This window comes from Rhea pennata, chromosome 6, assembly GCF_028389875.1.
Source record: "Rhea pennata isolate bPtePen1 chromosome 6, bPtePen1.pri, whole genome shotgun sequence".
NCBI lineage: Eukaryota > Metazoa > Chordata > Aves > Rheiformes > Rheidae > Rhea > Rhea pennata.
The window spans coordinates 34,364,426-34,388,417 of NC_084668.1; the positions used below are offsets into that span (position 1 = coordinate 34,364,426).

General features: G+C 37.3%; 1 protein-coding gene across 3 annotated transcripts in view; it reads right to left on the minus strand.

Annotated features, from left to right (window-relative positions):
- ALS2 (alsin Rho guanine nucleotide exchange factor ALS2) overlaps window positions 1–23,992 on the minus strand; it is a 43,983-nt gene that overhangs the window by 18,132 nt on the left and 1,859 nt on the right. For all 3 annotated transcript variants that reach the window (XM_062578714.1, XM_062578713.1, XM_062578712.1), the window contains exons 3-19: window positions 21,342–21,430; window positions 18,585–18,739; window positions 16,167–17,080; window positions 13,415–13,775; window positions 12,355–12,523; window positions 11,801–11,897; window positions 11,331–11,408; window positions 10,192–10,362; window positions 8,404–8,575; window positions 7,847–8,027; window positions 6,091–6,156; window positions 3,424–3,586; window positions 2,517–2,648; window positions 2,154–2,282; window positions 1,705–1,775; window positions 1,218–1,284; window positions 119–321 (exon numbers count right to left, since the gene is read on the minus strand). In XM_062578714.1, the coding sequence (XP_062434698.1) occupies window positions 119–321; window positions 1,218–1,284; window positions 1,705–1,775; window positions 2,154–2,282; window positions 2,517–2,648; window positions 3,424–3,586; window positions 6,091–6,156; window positions 7,847–8,027; window positions 8,404–8,575; window positions 10,192–10,362; window positions 11,331–11,408; window positions 11,801–11,897; window positions 12,355–12,523; window positions 13,415–13,775; window positions 16,167–17,080; window positions 18,585–18,739; window positions 21,342–21,361 (3,149 nt within the window). In that variant the 5' untranslated portion in view covers window positions 21,362–21,430. The remainder of the gene's footprint in view (window positions 1–118; window positions 322–1,217; window positions 1,285–1,704; window positions 1,776–2,153; window positions 2,283–2,516; window positions 2,649–3,423; window positions 3,587–6,090; window positions 6,157–7,846; window positions 8,028–8,403; window positions 8,576–10,191; window positions 10,363–11,330; window positions 11,409–11,800; window positions 11,898–12,354; window positions 12,524–13,414; window positions 13,776–16,166; window positions 17,081–18,584; window positions 18,740–21,341; window positions 21,431–23,992) is intronic.

Below are 23,992 nucleotides of genomic sequence, written 5' to 3' on the forward strand. Positions count from 1 at the left end.
CAGTTAATCAGTTCACTTAGCACTTCACAAACGCTTTCTGTGAGTAGATCATGCACTTACTGATACAGTAACTACATAATCTTGTTTTTCAAACCATTAAGTTCAAATATTTTTTTACCTGCCATGAGGTTTCCCTGAAAGCCATCTCCCATTATACATGGCATCCTTAAGTCGAGTGTCTTTATAGAAGGTGTATTTGGCACTACGAGAAATAGGAGGTTCCTGTCGTGAAATGTTCCCACCAGCTCCATGTAGAAGTAAGTCCGAAGTCCCTCTAAGGGCCTGATCCACTGCTTGGCTTATTGCCCTCAACCACTTCGTCTGAAACAGTGTTTAATCATAGAATTTAGTTAATATCTGCCTTTGCCTTCAGTATCACCTTTAAAAACAACTACTACGATCTCCTCTGTGTTCCATGAGCCAGCAATGCATCCTTGTGGCCAAGAAAGCCAGTGGTGTGCACTTGGAGGAGTGTTGCCAGCAGGTTGAGGGAGGTAATCCTACCCCTCTACTCAGCACTGGTGAGGCCACATCTGGGGTACTGTGTCCAATTCTGGGCTCCCCAGTACAAAGAGAGACAGAGCTACTGGAGAGAGTCCAATATGGGCTACAAAAATGATTAGGAGACTGGAGCATCTACCCTGTGACAAAAGCCTACAAGAACTGGTACTCTTCAGCCTAGAAAAGACTGAAAGGGGATCTTATCAATGTCTTTAAATATCTTAAGGGAGGGTGTCAAGAGGATGGGGCCAGACTTTTCCATGGTGCCTGGTGACAGGACAAGACGCAACAGGCACAAACTGAAACACAGGAAATTCCATCTGAATACAAGGAAAAACTTCTTTACTAGGGGAGTGACAGAACACTGGAACAGGTTGCCTAGATGTGTTATGGAGTCTCCTTTTCTGGAGATACTCAAAACCTGCCTGGACCAGAACCTGTGCAATGTGCTGCAGGTGACCCTGCAGGGGGTTGGACTAGAGCTCCACAGGTCCCTTCCAACCTCAACCATTTTATGATTCCTCAGTACAGTATTACAAATTGTAGCATTGCTACTGTCAAGCACAGGACCAAACAGCATAACAATCTGTAAAAAAAAAAAAAAAGACTTAATTCTCGATTAATATTAGGTAGTATTTCTCTGTTTCGTTTCAGAGTAGGAGCAAAAACTCTCATTCATGTCACTACAGTCATGCAAAATTTGCAGACGTGCCCACCTTTTCCTGTGGTGTTGAAGAAATTAGAACAAAGTGTTCTTCTGGAGTTGTAATCTTCAAGCCATTCCTACAGAGGAAAAAAACCCAACATTTTTTTAATCTAGTGAAATTTAATCCTGGAAAGGGCAAGATTCCTTAGAGCATGAATACTATAGCTTCCTTCCCTCTTCCCAGATTGCATTCATTTTAGTATACAGTCAGCAGTAAGAAGAACCAGAAATGACTACTCACTTCCCTCTTGCCTCCACTTTCTTTTTCTGGCATTTATACGACATTTTGGGTGGGTTTTTTTTTGCGTGCGTGCGTGCGTGTGTGTGTAAGGCCTATAAACACAACAAAAGCTTTACAACAACAAGAAAAGGGGGGGGGATGTGACTGCATTCTGTTCTGCTCAAGTTTACAATACTTTGTTCAGCTGGTCAGTAACCTCCCCCCCACACACCCCCAAATCATCTGATTATTTCAGCATCACAAATAGAATACTTACACATTACCAGCTTCTTCTGAAACAGCCTCTACCCACAGTGTGGATAAGGGAAAAATATGATGAGTTGAGAACTGTAGGCAAGGAGAGGGAGAGAGAAGGGAAAACTTCAAATACCAATTCATACTCTCCCACACCCCTCGCTGCACTTTCTCTAAACAATTTTTTCTTCTTTTCAAAGACTAAGGCAAATAGAGCATTACAGGCTCCTCCTACGCACCTTGCTCACAGAAGCAGCTAACAAAAACCATGCCAGCACAGGGCTATAGCAAACAAAAGTACCTGTTAATAAATCATTTCATTTTTATTTGGAAACATGAAAACATTATCACTCTTATGTGTTCAAACAACACTGCAGTGAATGGTACAAAACTCTTCCTCTGCTATATGAAAAACACCTAATGTTGTTTGAAGCAAACAGAGCTTTCGCTCCAGGAGACAAGTTGCCTTACCTGAGCATGCACCAGAGCATCATTAAAGAGGATGAACCAGTTTACAGAGAATCTCCCAGCATGCTGCAGGGACAAGCCCCGATTGCTACTTTCACAGATTAAACGACGCTCTGGCTTCCGCAAGGAATCCTACAGGTAAGGTTAAAAATAAAAATCATAGAAACTTACTTCTTACCGATTTTGACCGAGGTCAGTGCTATCTTTCAGAGTAAGGGTCAAACTTTACAAAGTTTGAGTACTACAGCAAGAATGTTCAGAAAAATGAAGAGTGCAACTAGGACAGTAGCATCACTGTATACACATAGGTATAATGCTAACAGCAAGAGATTCCATCTGCTAATGGACTGACAAGTATCATCATACCGTCATTTTTCCAGGAAAGGTCTTCCAAAAGCCCAGTGTGTATTCTGCTTCTTTCCTTTTTCTGCTAAGGTGGACAGCAAGGCTCTCATAACAAGAACTACAATCCTGTAACTTTTGATATTCCGGAGACGCCTATAATGTACAAAGTAAAAATAGTCCTGAGACATTTTCTGACGGCATGTACCAACAACACTAACCAAGCTTCAATGTAACAGTCCATTTTATTAAATCAGCACTGAATGTGAATGTATGACAGCTCAGCTGGTTAACAGAGTAATGCCAAGTTATCTCCTTGGTCACATATCCTATTGGTGTGTTGGGTGTAACAGAAAGGCTCCCCGAACATCAAAGGCAATCATGGAAACATTGTACATTAGCAATTCTTCCTCACTAGCAGCTTAACAAGCTGTAGCTGAAGCAGCAGCAGCACTAATATTTTCAGGAGTAATACTTCAAGATGAAGGTCAAGTAGCTGCTGTTCCTAGTCAGCCATCTTTTCTTTCAAAAGAATGTAATTACATATGCTTAACTGACAAAAGTCTAACTAATATTTATTCACTATTATAAGTACAATACTAGAGCCAAGGATCACTATGCTAATGATTCTAGGTGAAACGAATAATTGCAAATATATTTTGCTTGCCTGTTCCTTAAGAGCTCAGACACACAAACAAGTTACAGTAGGCTACGAAATTTCTGCCTGTCATGTGGTATGGGCAAGCGTGCGTAAGAACGTGCAAGTAAATGTGTATAATCTTTCCATGAAACAAATTCAAGTTGCTCTGAGGTAGCTTTGCTGCAGTCTAAACTACTGCTAATTACCTCACACATGCTTCATGTAGTTACTTCTGAGCTGTAAGTTTCACAGGAAAATTTATTCAGTTATAAATAACAAAAGGCAGCTTACCACTTCAAAACATGTAGCAAGCTTTAGCAAAGTTCTAGCATAATTATGAAGTCGTCCAAATGGCATGAAAAACAGAGCATTTAGAACTTCCACCAGCTGAGTATTTTCCTCATTCACCTCCGACAGTTTCTGTAACAGTTCCTGGTTTTTACTTAAGAAGTCTCTAAATGATAGGACCATTGGGAAACAGAAGGAGGAATGAAAAAGACAGTTTGACATAAGTGATGTTTTACAATCACAGTGATACTAGCAAAGAATGTCCTTCTTGGATTACCATAAACCAGTAAAAAAACCAACCAAACAAAAAAAATCCAAGGCAAACACATGCTGCTCATTCACCTATTCCCAGTTTTGAAGTACTATAATACAATCATGCAGCTCTCTGCCAACTGCAACACAGGACTTGTTTAACTTCTACTCATAAGCTCAGTCACTAAATTGGTTGAAGAAAGTTGACTAGTTTTCCCCAGCTGGAGAGAAACTAATTGCCTTTTTCCCCTTTAACACTTAGTCAAAGAGCTAAAACAGATGGAATGACTTCCCCATTATTGTTAGAGTAAGAGTGAGTTTCTAACACTGCTGACAGACTCATAAGATGGCCTGAAAGAATCTTAACTTCGCTTCAGTGCACTTCACTAAGTATATCCAAATCATCTCTTTCCCACCCTTGTTGTTCAAGGAAACTAGACAGTTTTTCCCCTAACTAGAAAAATTACATCCTACCTCAAAGAAAGGCAGGAAATCTGTTCAATCCTCAGTCTGATTTCCAAGAGGGAGAACTAATCTATTTCAGAGAACAAGAGGGAAATGATTCTGAAGACAGTGTATTAGCACACAAAATTCTTTACACAGGAATTCTTCACTAAAAGGAAAACAAACCTATTTTTTCCCTCTCCATCATGTCTGTATGCACACATATGTTGGCATATGAGACACAGACTTGCATTAATACACATCTAGCTGAGAAGCACTAGTGCTGCAAGCTACAAGAATCAAGTGAGGCTCAGAAAGCAAGGCCCAGGGACAAAAAACAGCTTGGAGAATTGCTTTGTAGGATCCCTAGAAGTTCTAGGTGATTAGTAAGGTACCATTTCACACATACCAAACTAATGTACCTTGTCTAGGTCTGCTAATAAGAATTAAGAACTCTTGTTAAACAAGTATTTGGGAAAAAGTCCTTTTTAGAGAAAAAACTATTTCTTACTTGTAAATTTAACAGTCAGGATGGTTTGCATTTTTAAGTGCTTTGAGGTCCTTACACGGGGTCTCTATAGAAAGTGTCATATAATAGATTCATGATGAGTATAGGTCTTGTCTACTCTTTCAGATGGAATACCCCCAAAAACCTGCCAATAGCAAAGAGTTCTACTGAAACCAGCACTTTTAAGAAGATGGAACTACTTGTAACAAATTCATATTGCAGAATATCCTTAAGAGACAAGGTGGCATCACTAGCCACTGCCTGAGACAGTATGCTGGGGTTTGCATGTGTGGGAAACATTCTAAACACAAAATAGTGTGCAAAGATATTCTCAACTTCCCATTGCAAGGAACACAACAAAACTTCTAAAACACCTCCTCCCTTAAGTTTCAGAACTTGAAAAAGTGTTATTTGGCTAATGAGACCCTGGTTGCAGTAGGAGAAGCCATCACACACAACTGTAACACCTGATGTGAAGAATTCAATACCATAAGTTTCTGCATCCAGAACTTTTCAACACTAATTATGAATAAACTTAGTTGCAATAATGTAACTTGAACTCCAAAATGCTGTAATTCACCCTAAAAACAAGACTACCAGTATCCTTCTGCAGCAGGATTTTAGATTTAGCCACTGGCACAAGTCCTCAGACACCTCGGGATTTCTCGTCACTTCCAATACCGTTGCTCATGCTATGTTCAAGGCACTCCATAAACAGCTTTATTAGATAATGCCAAGATTACTGAATTTAGGAGAGAATGTAATTCCACAGACATCAGCTAAACTCTTCATCACAGCACTAGCGTGAAAGATGCACTGTATCATTACTTTATTTTCTAGGCAAAAATACTGTTATTGTTAAAGAAAAGGCTTTACTCTGAGACCTATAAATTTCAAAGATACTGTCCCAGGCCTCAAGACAGAGCGCTTATTTAATGCTCTGAACATTGATACATGAAACAGAGTAAAGCATCTTTGAGAGGCACAGAGGATACTTGTGCAAAAATGTTGTACTGTATTTTTGTGTTATTTTAGAGTGCTTCTGTAAATTTAGAAAATTCAAACTAAATAGAATTAGTATCATCTACTCTTAATTCTTAAAGAGAGTTTGTCTGTATTTTTACAGCAATATTTGAAAGGATAAAGTATCAGCAAACACTGAATAGATGATGAAAACTTAACCTCAAGTTTAAGCTTTCAAGAATCATCATCTGATGTACAAAGATTACCCCTTTATACTTTTTTCTTCCTTTCTCCACCTTCAAGATGAAGCAACTGAACTTATTCAGCAGTATTCAAACTTAAATTGTTCTTCCTCTGACAGAAAAGAAATTAGTGTACTCAGGTATGTTGAGACAGAGTTACCACATGCTCGTTAATACATACATGCACACATATATAATCTTTGAAGTACAATTATTTGCAGTTTTTCATCAACTAGCAAATAATGGTAAAAGTTTTCTTACATTGCAGGCTTTGCAAGGAGCATAAATCCTCCCATTACCAGGAAGTTTGTTACAGAAGTGCAATATCTAAAACAAGAAAGAAAAGACAGCATCAGTTTTAAACTAAAAACATCAACAAGTTACTACAGCTGACATTTCAGCAGTTTTCCCACTAGATCTGTATATTTTATTACAAAAGTCAAGCTACTTGAGAAAATACTAAACACCGAGCTACTCAACAGTAGTGGAACACTTAGTATTCACTTTCCATCTGGAAGGTAGGACATGTATTACTCTTCCATCTTTCTGTTGCCACTACTCCAATGCAGAGAGATTACTTTGCAATAGAAACTTTGGCGTTTCCTCCAAATATGGGCATGTACAGAGCAGCTCATCTGTTTCTACAGAGTAACTCTGCTAGCTTCTATTTATCTTCAGGATGGAAATTTCTTTCTCCTGCTAGTCAACATTCTATCTCTATTCTCCCCTATTAAAAAAAAAGTCAAAGAAATAAATTATTGCATGCTTCTCCAAGGAGAGATGTCTCAGTTCAACACAATTAACAGACAGCACCTGTGTTGCTTGATGGACCCTTGGAAGATGCTCAGATACTACAAGGAAGAGTAAACAAATTTTGACACCATACACAGATATGTGTAAAGCATTAAGAAAACAAAGGAGGACAGCAGAAGATAGGCAATAACAAAGATAACAAAATAGATATTTCAGTATTTGACAGAGACAAAAAAGAAGAAATTAAGAAAATTCTTCTAATCTCAGCAATAATGGGAATCAACTCTAGAAATCCAAGTTACAAAAAAGAACTGAAATCAGAGTGACATCAAGAAGGGGAGAGAATACCTATCTACAATTATGAATAACTCATTTGATAAACATTTGAAAAAATTGAGTTAAAAAAAATTTACAACTTACTGCATATTCAAGACTACTGCATAGCAAGTGAAGTTTGTGACTTTGAAATTTTGTTCCCATATGGATTTTCAGATGTCTAGTAATTGAGACTACATTCAGAGCACATTTTTAGGGTCTCCCTCTCTATCAAGCCAATAATTTCACAAAAGCCTGTGGGAATTAAATACGTTGAGACCTCTGCTAAGTCAGGTTGAAATTATCCAGTATCTACAAGTGTTGTTGAGGACAAAGACATCAGATGACCTAATTGCACAGATTTCACCTTTCAAACCTACTAAGTGCATAAATACAGTAATTATAATAATTCAGACTCTAATTCTGAGTATTAGAGTAGCTCAAACTTCCAGGTGAAAGGTATAGTGCCAGTTATTTGGCAAATACTAGGACAGAATAACTGTTCTTCTAGGATGCACTTTTTAGGATGCAATTTTTAATTAACTAGTTTTAGGTATTTTGTAACCACAATAAATCCCAAAGGTAGCTTTACTTGGCAGCATAGTAATAGCTGCTCTATTACATTGTATTACAATATCCTAATTATTAGGTAACAGTTACATCACTCTAGAAGATATATAAGCAACAGCCAAAAAAGAGTTTCTACACAGTTTTACATTAGGAAATCCCAAACTGTCCAGTATGCTCTGCTAACAAAGATCTTGACATACATAGACTAATCCACTTTGTACTGAGCTATGCAATACCCTCAATAAATTTTAAATTGCAAGAATATAATTTGTATGGAAGTTTAACCTGTTTTCCTTATGTTTATTTTTCCCTAAGTCAAGGTTCTGATCAGTAGATTAAGTTTGCAGAGGCTCAGGATGAGAGAGAACTAGATACTTGCTCAGTGTAACTATCCAAGAAGAGACTGGAATGCTTCAGGATGGCCAAACTCCTGGCTTCTTTTACTCCACGAAGAAAACTACTTAAAGAAGCTCCATGTTGACCAATGAGATAGCATAACTTGCTGAACCTGCTTGCCATTTCCTGCAACAACTGGATTGTATTTGCACTGCCCAAGTTATCTGCAACAGAACAAAAAGCAATTTAGCTTCCCTTGCAAGAGAAGAGCACCTATTAATAAGGAGAATCACTCCACACTACTATCTTCATGTTTTATCATTAATTTCCTGGCAACGTTATTCAGAATCAGGAATTCAATGATTTTAGAGTAAATGGCTCAAATCACTAAGTTATGGAACAGTTAGGAAAGTGCAAATACTAATATCATAATGCAGATGTCAAAATGCAGTTGTATCTCACTAATAGTTCCAAACAGGAAAAAGGAATAAGATCTTAGCTTTGTCTTTAAAATATAAAATTAATTTTAAATTTTACATAAAGAAGTTACTGTAGGACTTAAGGGAAATGATAACAAAGAATGTTAAAAGAAGTTCTTACCTAAACCTAGAAGAGGTCTAAGAACCTGAGATTTGATCTCACTCAGTTTAAAATAAAATCTTCTCTCAGTAGAGGCCAACTCATGCAAACTTGCAATATATCCCATTACGTTTTTGTCTACCAAGACCAAACAGCTTTCCCCACCAGCTATCACATTGCTTATGTACCCTATCTGAAAAAGCAGAAGGGGGGGGGGGGAAAGCAACTTTAATATTTTGTTTTACCTTCCAATTTAAAATTGGACTGATACAAAATAAAATATCTTCATTAGGGATAAGTAACAGTAAGTGTCAGTTATCCACAATGACAAGCAATCCATTCAATACTGGCTGAATAGGAGTGCTAAATAGAAACATTATAGTCAATGCTGTTCACTTTCCTCATACTGACAGGGCCTAAAAAGCAACAGAATGACATCTTTTAAGACACCTCACACAGCTGTTACTTGTGTAAAAGAATGACCACTAGTTCACTCATTTAAAAATGCAATATAATTTCTATATGCATATACCAACCATAGTGATACTAATATCATCACGTTAGCTATTTCTCCTTACAACTAGGTACAAGGGTTTAATATTTACAATTACTCTCAGAACTCAATGTCAATTGATAAGAGCAATACTGTTCCAAAAAAATGGACTAGTAGTACTTGTGTTAGAGCTCACAGTCATAGAAAGCAAAATTTTTCTCCAAAGTTTGCAGAAGTGCCACTGATAACTCTGATTCATTAATTCTACTTCACATGCAATAATGTAAAGTAACTCAGTGGTTGAGCTCTATCTTATTTTGCTTGTTGTTGTATAGAGGATTCCTCAGAAACACCAAACCAGAGGTGTTCAATAAACAGACCAGAGAGCAATTATGGCATGCAAGAGCCAACTAACTAGTCTGCTACACCATCCCATGATGGAGGTGCCACTCTAAGAGAAGGGAAGATGATGGCTAGCAACAATCTCACAGAAAAAATACAAGTGTGTATGGGCGCTCCTCAAAACTCTCCAGTTGCTATTCTGCTCAATCTAGGGAAACAGCAATGAGATCCAGAACAGCTGAGAGACAAGGAGGTAATTTCTACCCTGCTTGTCTCCTGCCTGCCATCTTAAACTTAGGTTGGTCTGAAACCAAAGAGCTTGCAGCAGGACATGGAGTCAGAGCACTCAAGTGCCCTGCTTCATACCAACTTTGAGGCAGCTACAGTGAGATTCAGCTTGGTAATGAAAATTGAATAGAGGCACCTTCTCTCCCTCATAAATACACAAATGGCCTTTTTGGTGCCTTTGCTCCGTTCCTCCTTCACACCCATGAGAAAAGCCAGAGGTGGGAGAAGGATATAGTCCAGAACTCAGGGGGACATTCCACCCACTCAGATGCGTAGGAAAGGGAACACAATACAGAGCTGGGGCACAAGGAGGCAGTGACCTCAGTCATTCAAGAAACAACCAGGAAAAAGTTAAGAGCAATGGAACCAAAGAACAAACTCATGAACAAGGTGGAAACATAGCATGGTATGAGGATGCACTCCTGCAACACACATATATTGGAAGAAATAGATTAGAGAGTTTGGAAGCATCTCCCTTCCTCAGAAATAAAAGAGCAGGCAAGAAACAGGTAGGGAATAGAACAACATTAAGAAGCTTCCTGCCCGCCATGTAGCTGTGCTCCTGGTTTGACTACAAGGAACAAGTTCTTTGACTAGATACCCTTAAAGCTAACTGAAGAACCTGCACTGTGCAGTTTCAAAAGATATCAGTAGGAGTGCACTAACTTAAGGGAAATGCCACTCACCTTACTGCAGGGCAGTAACAGAACTGGACTTTTTGTACAGTTATTTTCATATAAATTATTTTCTGTTGTTGTCTCCTCGCCACTGTAATATAATCCAGGTTGGAAATCTTCCTTATCTGTTAAGAACAGGGAATAATCTGATCCTGCTGCTGTACTCCAAACACCAAATACCTGAAATTCATGAAGGAAGAAAAAATATGAAGAGTCACCACCTGAGGCTGGAAGGAGAGGAGAATTCCCAATGCTTCTGGCCATGTAGGCAAGAAATAGACCTGACAACATGCAAAAGTATTGCAATAACTCATTTCACAACACCAATGTCTCATTAACAATTTTTCCTGTGTTTTGCTGAAAGTGACATTTCTTTCCATTCTGTTTTACAACAAGCTGAGCCTTTAAAATATAAACTATTTTAAATGGACTTCAGGTAAGCCTGATAAGTTAGGACACTGATCTCCTTTATTTAACTGGGAATTCTGTGAATTTGGGAGATAGCTGTATATTATTTCGCATAAGGTCTAAACAGGAAAACTCTATAGCTAGGTTTTCCACCAAGACAGGCAAGCATCTGAAAACACAGTCAAGGGTCTGGTCTAATTGAAAGTCATCATTAGGCTGTTTAGTCAATGCGCTAAAAAGCCAAAACAGACGAAAAGCCGACTACCAAAACAGCAGTAATTTTCATGCAAGATATGACTAACAGTTCTAGAAGTACACAAAAAGTATACAAATATTCCTATGCTCTAGTAAAGCTAATATGCTAGGAGAAGTTGTTTAGAAAATAAACAGTGTTTCTTGGTATTCAAAATCTCAGCATTGCAACATTAATATCAGAGAAACCAATGATAAGGCAAAAGTGAAGTTTGCTATAAGATAAAGCTGTCAAATTGGAAAAAAAAAGGCAAAAAAATCCAAAGAACTCCCCTAAAAAACAGCTGAAGTTTATGGAAATAATTGGCATGTAGATTTTCGCAGGTTCACATAAGGACTAGTTTCACACTATAAATCAAAGGAATTAACAAATCTACTACTTCACAGTACACAGATGCATAACCAAGATCAGTTTTTAGAAACTACTTTACACTCACTCTTATTGGAGGAGGCCCTAAACTGAAAGAGAAGTATAGAAAACAAATTACCTTTGCAAGACGAGGGACTGTTGTTGGGGAATTTAAGTGACCAAGCTGGCCAGAGGTATTACTGCCCCATGAATACACCTGTGCAGAACATAGCCAAACATCAGAATGTAACAGTATATGCATGTGGACACATACTGAATTGCAGTAGTGCAACACCAACTTTGCAAACAGACAAGTCAAGATGTCAAGTATATGTATCAAGAAGAACTTCCCCATTTTCTCAGATTATGTCTTCTCACGTTCAAAAATAGAACGTGCCACATCAAGTCATTGATCTTTAAAGATAATATTGCTGACACATGCACAAAGTTATGCAGAAATATAATTAAACCTCCACTAAGCACAGTGCTTTCAACTCTCCCACAAATAGAAACAAATGTTTAGAAGTGAGAGAAACTAAACAAATCTAGAAAATAGCAAGCATGACAACCATGTCATAGATGAGCAATAAGTTACACAATCACTTGTACCTGGGATTTGGCAGTGAGTGCTAAGGAATGATGGCCACCAGCAGACAGCTGAATCACTTCTTTGCCATCTAGACTCTTCACACACAGTGGCTGAAGCCTGTCAGTTCCCAGAACCCATAAAGGGTGAAGAAAAAAAAAAAAAAGGCTATCAGAGGAATTCCTAACATTAAAATAAAATTTGAGTGTTATTTTTTCCCCAAGTATATACAGAAGACTACATGGAATCTTTTGGCAATAAACCAGCTTAGTTAAAAAGATCCTGAAGGGCAAAAATTGATGATTCACCTCACCCCAATTAGGACAATACAGTCAACATTTCATTCAAACTCCCAGCAATTACAAAGCAGAAGTTCTGACTGACCTAAATTTAGTAAGAATATAGCATAAAACATGTTACTAGAAGGATTTAAGGTCAGACAACTTAAAGAGTAAGAACCCAGAGGAAGACAGTTGGCCAATTCTGAGAAAGTTTAGTACTCGAGACTTCTTACTGATCTGCTGAATAAAGAGAAATTAGGCAAAAAAAAAAAAAAAAAAAAAATCAGAAATCTCACCTTGGCAGGACATCACCGTGTCCTAGTTGTCCTTCCTTCCCCTTTCCCCAGCTCCATACCTCCGTTCTTAGAGATGGTAAAAGAGCATCAGCCTCACCACTGTAGGTTGGAGTCAGAGCTACAGTCCTCATTTTTGCCCGCCCTACTTTCCGTAAGAGCCTAGGAGAAACTGAAAACAAACCAAAAGAAACAAACAAAAGAAAAAAAAAGGAAACCCACAATGTTTAATACCAAAACAAAACAAACAGCTCATCATTTCAAATAAATACGTCATTACTCAGTATCATTCAAAACAACCTATCAAGGAGTCTCTAGGGGGTCTTAATTAAGATTCAGCACAAATGCTAAAGTGTAAGAAGGTACATTACTCAAAGGAGCAAAGTGTGCTAAAATAGATCTAAAGCAGGTTTTAAATGCTAGAGAATAACGGACATATGAAAACTATGTGGTTACGCTAAAGCAAATGAACAAAAACAAACCACATACAAAAGTAAGTATATTTCAAAAGCATATCCTTGCCGTGAACATAAGTATTCCAAAAACTCCTAAAAAAATCCTCTCAGATACAGAACCAATATAGAACTAAATCATGTAACTCTGCCTTCAGAGTGATTAACAAATTAAAACTTGCAAGGGAAGAAGCTCACTAGCTTTGAACTTTGACAACTGGAACTGAAATATTTCTAGGCCCCTGTCTCAAAACCAGGTCAATGTAGTATGGATCAAGGGCCACACAGATCTTACCTGCTATGCAACCTGTATGAAAGGCAGTTAGCCATGTTAGGTCATTTTGTAAAAGGTATCTAATCTACCACAGTGAGCCTACTTTACTCATGAAGAACATTCCTAAGCCCACTATGCTTTTGATTTTATTAGGATGCAGTATTTAATAGTCTCCCCCTCCTTCCCCCTGCCTTTCAGGTCCTTAAGTATAGTTTATAATTCACAAACACCTTTAGTAGAGGATTAAATTTACATCCAAGTTTGTTGTGTCTCCAGTTAAAACCCTTTACAGTATTATAACTTTTCCAGTCTCTTGGCTTTCCTAACACACTCTTACCTTGTGACAACAAGCCAGGCAGAGAAAGTCTTCGGCTCACTCCTTCAGATTCCTCCTCTCTAATATCTACTAAACTGGAACTCTTCTTTCCTTGCATGGATTCCAGTCTGACCTGCTCTTCTCTACTGTCTTTTAGACCTTCAGGTCCTGGGGAACCACTGCCAGATTGAGATCCCACTTCACTTGAAGATGTGCCATAGAAGTTCATTACTTTCTTCAGAGACAATGCTCCAGCTTCATATGTAGCAGCTACTCTCACACCAACCGCTGATGCACAAGAGGCCACCAAGCTGTTCAAGGCAGATGTACTGGTACTTGGAGGGCCTGAGACACAAGCACTGAGCTGTTCTTCTTGAGAAGGCTAAAACGAAAGAAAAATTCAAGTATATCATTTCAGATACCATGTAGCAGTGGAATGACAATACACACATTCACACACCACTATGTGCTACACTGAATGAGACAGTATGATGAAGCTCTTTATACCAGCAGGTAAATCTATTCCTCAGAATCATGTTTTGTAAGATAAGACCAAGTACCACTTCCACATGAACTAAGCTTTGTCTGTTCCTTGTAGTTCATCCGTAAGAGCTTTTTTTTTAATACCAAAAAAATTGTGTCTTTGCAAAACAAATAAAAAGGGATTTAATTTTAGGCTTATTAGCAGCATCTCTGCCACTGATTAAAGTGTATCAGTGAGCACACTGTATTTATGGAAAGATACATTCCCTCTTTAATATATTAAAGTGGGAAACACAATGATGCATTTCGCAAGGTCTACCTAAGAATATTCTGTGCTATACGTCCACTTATGCTACTGTTGTATCCATATAAGGATAGTAAATAATCAGCAGTTATCTGATTGCCAATGATTAAAAGCAGTCATCAGTATCAGCACATTATTTGCTATTACAGCAACCTATTTACCTTCCAAGTAATAAACAATGTACAAGGTAACCTATTTGGCAAATACCAAAAAGCCAGCAAAGTCCCAGTTTCCCACCTAATACAGTTCCCTTAATATATCATATTTTATCCTACAAGAAAAAAAATCTTTGACCTTCCCCCCCCACCCCATTTTTTGTGAAGGCTCAGGCTAACAAATTGGTCCTATTTCCTTGTATTTCATTCTTATTTATAAGAGCTAAAGTATGCCCAACAATACAGAAAAGCATAGTACATTTGTATAGAAACACAAAGGGAAGGCAAGGATTTCACTAATGCTGAAACACAGAAATATCCTCCCCTCTGTGCTTCAAATTGTGTATGTATGTTCAGCTGTGTTAAGAATCCCTGAATTGATTCCAGGCTTGTTTCTCATTACTAGAACTGCACAAGAGAAACAGTATTTCTGCTTGTTGAAACTACTTGTTTCAGTGATTTCCCAAAGGCAGGAGTGCTCATGTGAGCATGAGGAGCTCAACTCCTGGAATGCATTTGTCTTAGCAAAAAGCTAAAGGAAGAATAACTGTATTCAGACAATGCTTCTTTCTCTGAAAGAAGTTTCCCTCATAAGAGGGAAATGAAACTGGTCGAAACATTAACACCATAAAGTTATGAGAGGTTTTCTTTTTAATACTATTTTTTTTATATTTTTGCAAGCAGAAGTAACAACCAAAACCAACCATTTATTAGGTACTGCTAAATTGTGATATTTATTCACCAGAAGTGTCCTGAAAAAACTCCCATAATTATTAAAAATTAAGAAATTGATCTATACACAAGAATGACTACAGATTTTTTACAGAATTTTGCTACGAATTTTGCATATTGTACCATAGAGTAGCAAAGTTTACCTCAACTATAGCAAATTACCTCAACTATAAGCCATCCAGTAGGATAGTACTTGAGTGGGAATTGCCAGACTGTAAGAGCTTAGATTAGTTTTCAGCCTATTAGCCTTTGGGTTGTATTTTCTTTTCTTCTTCTCTTCTCCCCACCCCCTCCCCACCCTCTTTTAAAATATTATTATTATTTAAGTAGTTGAAATGGTAGTATTTGGGCAGACAGCTAAGAACAGCATGTTTCTTGAAGCTTTGCATCAAACTTTTTCTGATGTCTATCAAGAAATTATTACTATTCTGCAATAGCATTGTAACAGTACAGCTGATCCATTTTACACATCACACAAAGCTAAACAAGTATCAGCTATTTCCCATTCCTGTTCTAGTTTTATGGAACACACATGATTAACATCAGAAGCCTTTAGACAACATTTTAGCATTATCTTTTCAATATTTACTTACTACCTAGAATTTTTGATTGAGAAATTAGACAGATTTGTAAGGGATTCACTCAATGTACAGAAAAAAGTTTTACCTTAACAGTGAACTAGGAAAGTACCAGCTTACTGTCCCACACAGACAGGAAACACATGCATCAGTAAAGGGCTGGAGAAGGGAATGGGAAATAGGTTTTCTTGGTTCTGATACTATGGACCATGGAGGCAAAGCTGGGGCACTGTGAAGGCTGCTCACATGAAAGGCAGCTTACAACTGAACAGGAATAGCAGATAAAAACTCTTCCACATACAAGCTGAGAGCCATCACACAGGGAAAAAAAAACAAAAACAAAAAAAAAAACTTTCGAAACTAAAGAAACATCCCACTTACATTAAACACTAAGAATATTTCATTTGTGATGAGTATAACATAAGGAGACTATTTCATTTGTGATCAGCGTAACACAAAACATCACGTATATAGCATAAAGGGAGTTGTAGCACATTAAGAACTGGTTACTAGGTACCAACCTGGTCAGGTTCTGTACTGATGCTTTTCTCCAAGCTCTCATTTAATGAGTTATCTGATAAACCGTACTCTTTCACTTCTTTTTTGTCAGGGAACAGAATATTCCCAGGACTAGAGATTCCACTGTCTTCCTGTCCATCGTTGTTGGAAAGCATGCTTGCTCCATCAGGTTCTAAAGTAACAAGCATATGCTCTTCCACAGTGGATTTCTGACAGTCTTCACTTTGGCTACCTGTTACACTTCTTCCTTCTAGGGTCTCCAATGAAGGACACGAGAGAAGATTTTCTGTTTGGGTATCAGCCAGTGCTACACCTAGTGGGCAACAGTGACTATCTGATATGATTACATGATCTTCCTTGTCTGTCATGGTAATGAGGAGTTGGCTGCAATGATTGCACCTCTCTGGGATAGGCTTCATTTCCTGCACAGGGAGACACTGTACCAGAGCCAGGCTGTGGTAAGCTCCACAAGCAATCTGGAGCACAACACGTCCTGCCAGGTGCTCTACCTTCTGTGGCTTTATCACCGGGAAAGTTGTTGTTATGAGACCCAGCTGGCAGCCACTCCCCCAGGCCCATATCTCCCTGCTTAGTGATAGTGCCAGGGTATGCTCCTCTCCACATGCTAGCTGCAAAATCCTGACTGATAGCAGAGGACTCGTTTCAGAATCAGAAATACTGATGGGTTGTGGTTCTGGCACATACGGTTGATTAGCAACTGCGCATTGGCCAGCAGAATTGTTTCCCCACATATAAACCACACCACCTTCTGTCACAGCTCCATTATGGAAGCTGCCAGCTGCCACTGTAATAACATGTTGCCCGAGTAAAGTATTTTCTAAGATGGGACTATTAGCACATGACTCCTCTGGTCCTGTTCTCCAGGGAAGTTTTCCAAAACTGTAGACCTCTCCACCTAAAAAAGATAGCACGGTTTAAATGAAGTTAAGCCAACACAACAATTTGAAAAGAGATTCAGATTAACATTAATTTTTAGCTCATTCCAGGCTCTGCAAAACTATGGTATTTATGCATGAAAGCTGCTTGTTGCTCTTTGCTGTTGTTGCTGTAAGTTCTACACCTGGTATTAGCAGTATTCATGTAAGTACAGGGTAATGTTAAGTAATACTTTTCTCCTAGAAAAAGTACTATACTGAAGTTAACAGAACAGATTGAGTAAATACATTTAAAAAGGACCAATGAATGCTGATCCACAGTGAATACATAAATGGATGAATGCAATTCATTTTGCTTGTGCAAGCTATTCAGAAGAAACAACACTTTTAAAAGAAACTACATGAGAATTATCTTAATATCCTATCTTAGTACATAACATATTCTAATTCTTAATAGATAATGTAAATTTAATAAATCAGCCTTTCAAGTTTTCCCTGCTCTGTACTCCATGCATACAACCATGTTGAACGAGCACATGGAAATACAGAGCTTATCCTTCCAAACAGATATCTAGCACCCTCAATTATACTGATTTGGCACCCTAAAGTAAAGCAGGAAAATATTGCAAAAAAATCAGAACTCTATTGTAAGGGTAAATTTTGATAACATTGTTTTAACGGTGATAAAAGAATGATAAATCATATCCACGGACAATATCCTTCATGGGACAAGAAAATACAGGCAAAAAAAAATTCTAATTATTAAAAAAACTTGTTTTCAAAAAAAAAAAAAAAAAAAAAAAGCAGCACTGGAGCTCCATAACACCTCTGATAGATTACAGATGTCTATAGCAGGTACTCCAATAACCTGTAACTTTTTTTCCTTTTTAAAACCTGAAACCTGGTTTCAAAGGTGTTAAATTCTCTTTCCTTAGAAAACAGAAAAAAAAAAAAAAATCAAAGATGCAACTTCCAGTTTATTCTTTAAAACTGTATGCCCACTGATCATCACAAGTAAGGACCAAACTATACGAACACTTAAAGGGACTGTCTTTTAGAAATTCCTCTTTTGATTCATGGTCCCAAACTGATTACAAACCAGGACTCCCTCTAACACATGTGCTGGCTACATGTTTTTCCAGACACCCACAGAAACCAAAGGTCTTACACATCACAAGAACTTGTTGCTGTACTGTCTTTTTGGAACAAAAGAAATCACAGTAACTTTCATTTCGAGCTAAGAGGGTTCATATTATGTTACCATCTTTAAAACCAAAACCCAGAGCCATTGTTAAGAGAAAAAAGTGCATGTGAGCAGCCACTGCATAAAATTTCTATTCCAATACAGTTTTAAGTGACTTAAAACTAAGAAGGAAACACTGGCAACATTATAAACTTAACAGTTCAGAAATCGTGTACGAGACTTGGGGATAGAATCAGATTAAAACTCTAAAACAAAAAAAAAAAATACAATAATTAAGGCTTGTTACTGTCTCAAATCTTTCAAATGAATACATTTACTACCTTCTGTTAGAAGTAATCCATGATTTATTCCAAGGGCTGCCTGTAATACAGTCTTTCCATTGAGGCCTGGAAGTCTTTCTGGAGTTATGGAGCAGGAACCAGCCTTCCAAACATAGACCAGGCCTCTCTCTTTGGCTCCTTCTGCCTCTTCTGAACTAAAAAAAAAAAATTAAAAACACACCACAGAATCAGCTTGCAGTTTCCTATGGTTCAAAGATGCGCAGTTTGCTTTTCATGTATGCATGAAAGACTTAGTAGCTCAGATGTTAGCTTTAATTTCAGGAATTTAATGTACTCCTTTTCAACTTTGATTATCTTAATTTAAATATTATTTAGAGGAAAAACAAATCTTCAACATAAAATCATTACGTTTTTCATTCATACTTTACTATCTCAAAAGCAGCCGACCCTGATGCTAGTAACCTTCAAAATAAGCATATTCACAACTAACAGAGCCTTTACATGAAATACTGTACTTTTTGCTCACTGTGAGATCAAATGAATACACATCTCTGCCATCACATGTATATTCAAGGAGACAGTTATGTCATTTCCACTCACATGTAAGCAACTCTATTCCTACAGAAATAGTGAAATTGATAACGTTAATTCTTACTGTGTTAGAAAATAGAAGGAACACTTCTGATTTATTGATTTTATGTTCTGCATTATTGCATTTTAGGAAATTAAAATGCAGAAAACAGCATTATAAATGTGCTTTTATCAGTTACATACAATGCCAAGTGTGCTGGAATTATACAAAGAGTTCTCATCAAACATTTGCTTTTAGAAATAATTAAACAAAGGAAAAACTGTCTGCAGAATGTAGAGTTAATTGATTGCTTCCATTCAGTGTCTTCGAAAGACCACACCCACAAGATCTCATCCTTTACCTACCTTCATTTCTACCTTTGGAAATGAAAATGAGGGTTTTTTTGCTTTTTCAATTCCTAGTGAGCATTTAAATTAGCCAGTTATTAAAATGATCTGAATCAAAAAAAGCCCCAAACAAGAACACCCCAAAACCTGAAGCACAAAGGGGTTAGCCAGGCTTACAGGAATGACTACAGCAATTCACAGCTGCTTTAACACTTCAGCAAATTCTGGTTTGAATGCTCAGTCAGTAACTTCTTGCATTCAGCAGAAAGAAATTCCTTAGAACTCTGACAGCAAGCATACCGTGTTAATTATTGATGTAATCACACAACTTAAAAATATAAATTTAGATTTTAATATAGACTGACATTTCAAGTTCAATTAAGAGTCAAATTCATTTACAATTTCATATACAACAGATTGTTATCCACCCCACACAGAAAAGAAGGTTTAGTTACTTATTTGGCAACAATCTTAAGCCATTTACTCCCTATATAAATCGGCTCGTCAGCTTCACATGAACTCATAAAGTGAAATAGGTAAGGCAGTGAGAAGAGCTTTGATGAAATGGCAATGGATGTCTAGAAGCAAAAGCATAAAGCAATAAAGTTCTCCAACACTGACGGACCCCCAGAAAGGCTATATTGCTTGTACCTTCTAACATGCAAGTAGCACACTCAAAACAGTAAGCAGTTATTCACATCAATTATGACTTCTTTTAAATTAAGTTTTGCAAATTGCGTTGCATAGGATGAGCTACACCCTTGTACAACGTGCCACTCAAAGATGCAGCATCAAGTGAGACCAACTTGTAGAGATGGAGTCATGTGTCTCAGTTTCTGTTCCCACTCCCAACATCCACTTGAACATAAGAAAACACTTCTTCACTGTGAGGGTGGTAGAACATTGGAACAGTTTGCCCACAGATGCTGTGGAGTCTCCATCCTGGAGATATTCAAAACCTAATGGGGCACAATCCTGGGCAACCTGCTCTAGCTGACTCTGCTAGAGCAGAGGGGTTGGCCCAGAATCTCTCTAGAGGTCCCTTCCAACCCCAAGTATTTTGTGATTCTGTCTTTTTCCACATAAGAAAATCAACAAAAAGGTTAGTCAAGAAGTCTTCTAAAACTTGGGTAATTTAATCCAATTAACATCCTTTGTATTTAAAACGCAAAGGGGACCCTCCATTTTAATACTATGTAAGTGTGCTTAGAAGTAAACAAAAAAAGTAACCAACTGTGTAATAAACAGGTAAGAAAAAATTAGGAAATCCAACATCACAGTTGCCTAAGACCAAAATGTGACTTTTATTCAGAAGAGCAAAGCACAAAAAACATTGCACAATAGAGAGCTTTCCTCAACCTACTGTGCATTAAATCTAACCCACGGCCTCATGTTTGGGCACTTATCCATTTAATAACTCTTCAGAGAACAATGTAAGACAAATTTGGACATTCATACATCCAGATTCATTAGAAGATATTACCTTTCCATCCCAAAACACCTGACCTCTGTCAGAGGTCTTAGTGAAAGCAGCAAGGATAAATTAGTAGTCTATTTGCGGGAATCAATCCAGAATCAGAACTCACACATGCAGATAACAGATACGATCTAGTGTTCATCAGATAATGTTATTTCCAAGTTTCCAGCTAATGGCTATCCATTGATAACTCTCAACCATCAATTGGAAAAAAAAGTTATTGTTATAATAAGGTGAGTGTTCTGGACATAACTAAAGCTAAAGCTAGGTCACCCCTCTTCTCCTCCCCTTTAGCTCAGTTTATATAATAAGCGTATGCCGACATCACTTACTTTTACAGCGCGATTATTAGTTGGCACATTTCAGGAAGCTACTAGCTTCACCTAGCTGCTGGTTCTCACCTTCCTTCCTGTGAGTCCATCTGTCAGTGGCAGCACTCCATCACCACCAAATCATTCGTCTTTTGAAAGGAACAATGTAATTGCACAAACTGTAAAACATATAAAATGAACTGCCTATGCAATTGCAAATACTATCAGCTCTGCAAAGAACAAAAAGCAAAGCTTATATCCCTTTATATTTTACGTGTTAAACAAGTGAGCATTTCCACAACATAAGAATGGTTAAAAGTATTCAGCTTACACACACTGGGTTGGCAGACAAAAGATAAATGGCCAGAGCTCTCCTACCCACTCATCTTACAATAGGTCTATCATAAGCACAGACTAAACAAAATGTAATTCAAAGACAGAAATGAGTTAACCTAGGCATAGAATGGACTTTCCCAACCAGAAACACTATTACCAACTAATGTAATGCAACATTTGGGATGCAGCAGTAACCACTCAGTGATTACTTATTTATTCTACAGAAAATAAATATCAATTTTTATAGTTTGCCGTATACTCAAGAAATATCAAAGCAAAATAACTGAACCTTTTTCAGTCTAATATATGACAGAATTCTATGCTCAAGCAACATTTATAAGGCATATGGATTTGCATGAGCAGTAAATTAGCAGAATTTGTAACTTCATTCCTGAACCAATATATATATATATTATCATTAAAAGCTACAGTTCTACTAAAGCCTAGGCAGAAATCTAATCAAGAGTCCAAAAGTCTTCCTCATGCAGTCTGACCGCAGAGTGGTTTTGAAGATCTGACAAGACCACAGAAGCAAAGGAGACAAGAGCAGCTGCTCTGCTTACTTTGTCCTTTCAATCTTGAATTTTTTAGGTTCATTCTTCGCACCCACCACCTTTTCTATTTACCATCATAGTCTTAATAACAAAATAAAACAAAAAATAAGAGCTCCTGTTTGGGAACCCTTAAAGCCAGCTCCTCTACTGGAATATTGCATAATTCAGCTGGAAGGAATCCACATAACTTCAACTCGCTCCATAAGAAATGAATTGTAGGTGGCTTGTGCCACAAGCCCATAACAACAGATTGGAGATTTTACAGTAAGTTTGTTAAAAATCACAGTATACAACTACCATGTTAGCTTCTACTTCTGAGATGCTCCATAGCTGAGCAACTTAATGCTGCAACTGAAGTTCTCTTTAAGTTAAAGAAATCTTCAAAAAGATGCTTTTGTATTACTTTTCTTGTAACAAAAAGGAAATTGCCAAGAATCCTTGTTTTTATATTATATACATACTTTTTAAGCATTCAATGCTTTGTAGTTTTCATTGATCTACTGCCTTACTAGATGGAGTATTAAAAATTAAGTTACATTAATGCAGCCATATGGTATTTATTGAAGTGAAAAATCATTTCAGATATAATTCTTTGTTATTCAATTTTTGTTATTTTATAGTTTCTCTCTAATACCCACCTTAACAAAAAACAAAACAAAACACAAAACAAAAAGAAAGGAATAGCCTTTCAAGACAGCACATCTCCAAGAAAAGTTCCAGAATGAATAGTCCGAAGCCTTAGATAAAGGAAATAAAAATCAAACATGGCCAGTCTTGATTGCAAATTACAGCTTTGTGTATATTCTCTGCTGTATACAGAAAGTTTCAGTTCACACTGGAAACAATAAACGCTGGTAAATTAGGAACTGAAATAACCAAATTAAATTCATTTTCTAGCAAATTCTAACACTCTCACTAAATAACTCTGAATAATGAAGTATCACGCTGATTTATATAGACAGAAACAGCAATAGCTCTTACTTCCATGAAAGTATCCAGTTTTCCAAATACAGGACATTGAAAATAGAGACATTTGGACTTCTAGGTTGGCAGAAAATTTATTTCAAAAACATAAAATCATCATGAAAATAAGAAAATAAATTCATGTGATACAATAGCATGATGAGGCATATGCATTTTGAATTGAGAAAAAAAAAACAGAGCATAATTACCAGGAATAGAGATACGTTAAGTCACACTTGCCACTAGAAAGATTTGAATATGCTTCCTTTCTTCCTCAAAGGAGGAAATATTAAAAAAAAAGGAAAATAAAAAGAAAAAAAGAAAAATAACATTTTTGTACAGAACTAAGGAAGTCTTACAAAGAAAGTGTCATATAACACTTCAGTAGCAGAGGCGTTGAAACATCAAAAGAAAATGGAAGCATTTTTGCAGAACTTCTGAATTTGTGATGTGTTCTTGCTCAGAAAAAGTACATCCGAATCTTTTTTTAGCCTATTCGAAATTGCCTAATTCTAAACTCATTTTCTTGAGGATGCTGGCACTTTTCCTCCGTGAAGAATTCTAGCTTTGTGTATAAATGTCCCATGGACATTTACATTCTACATTTTCACTTGCAACATTGCAAAAGGAAGACTACGAGGAGTGCTGAATAGTTACAGACAGATAGTCACTAGCATGACATTGATGTCATATTTTCCACTTACGGAGCAGAATGCTATTCCAAATCCTCTCGAAATCAAACACTACCACACCACAATAACCTGCTAGATCACAGGGAATGACCTGGAACAAACATTACACTGATTATTTTGGAACTGTGTCCTTCACTGGACACCAACTGCTCAGAAAGCAGCATCATAGGTATAACAGTAATCATAGATTCAAGGC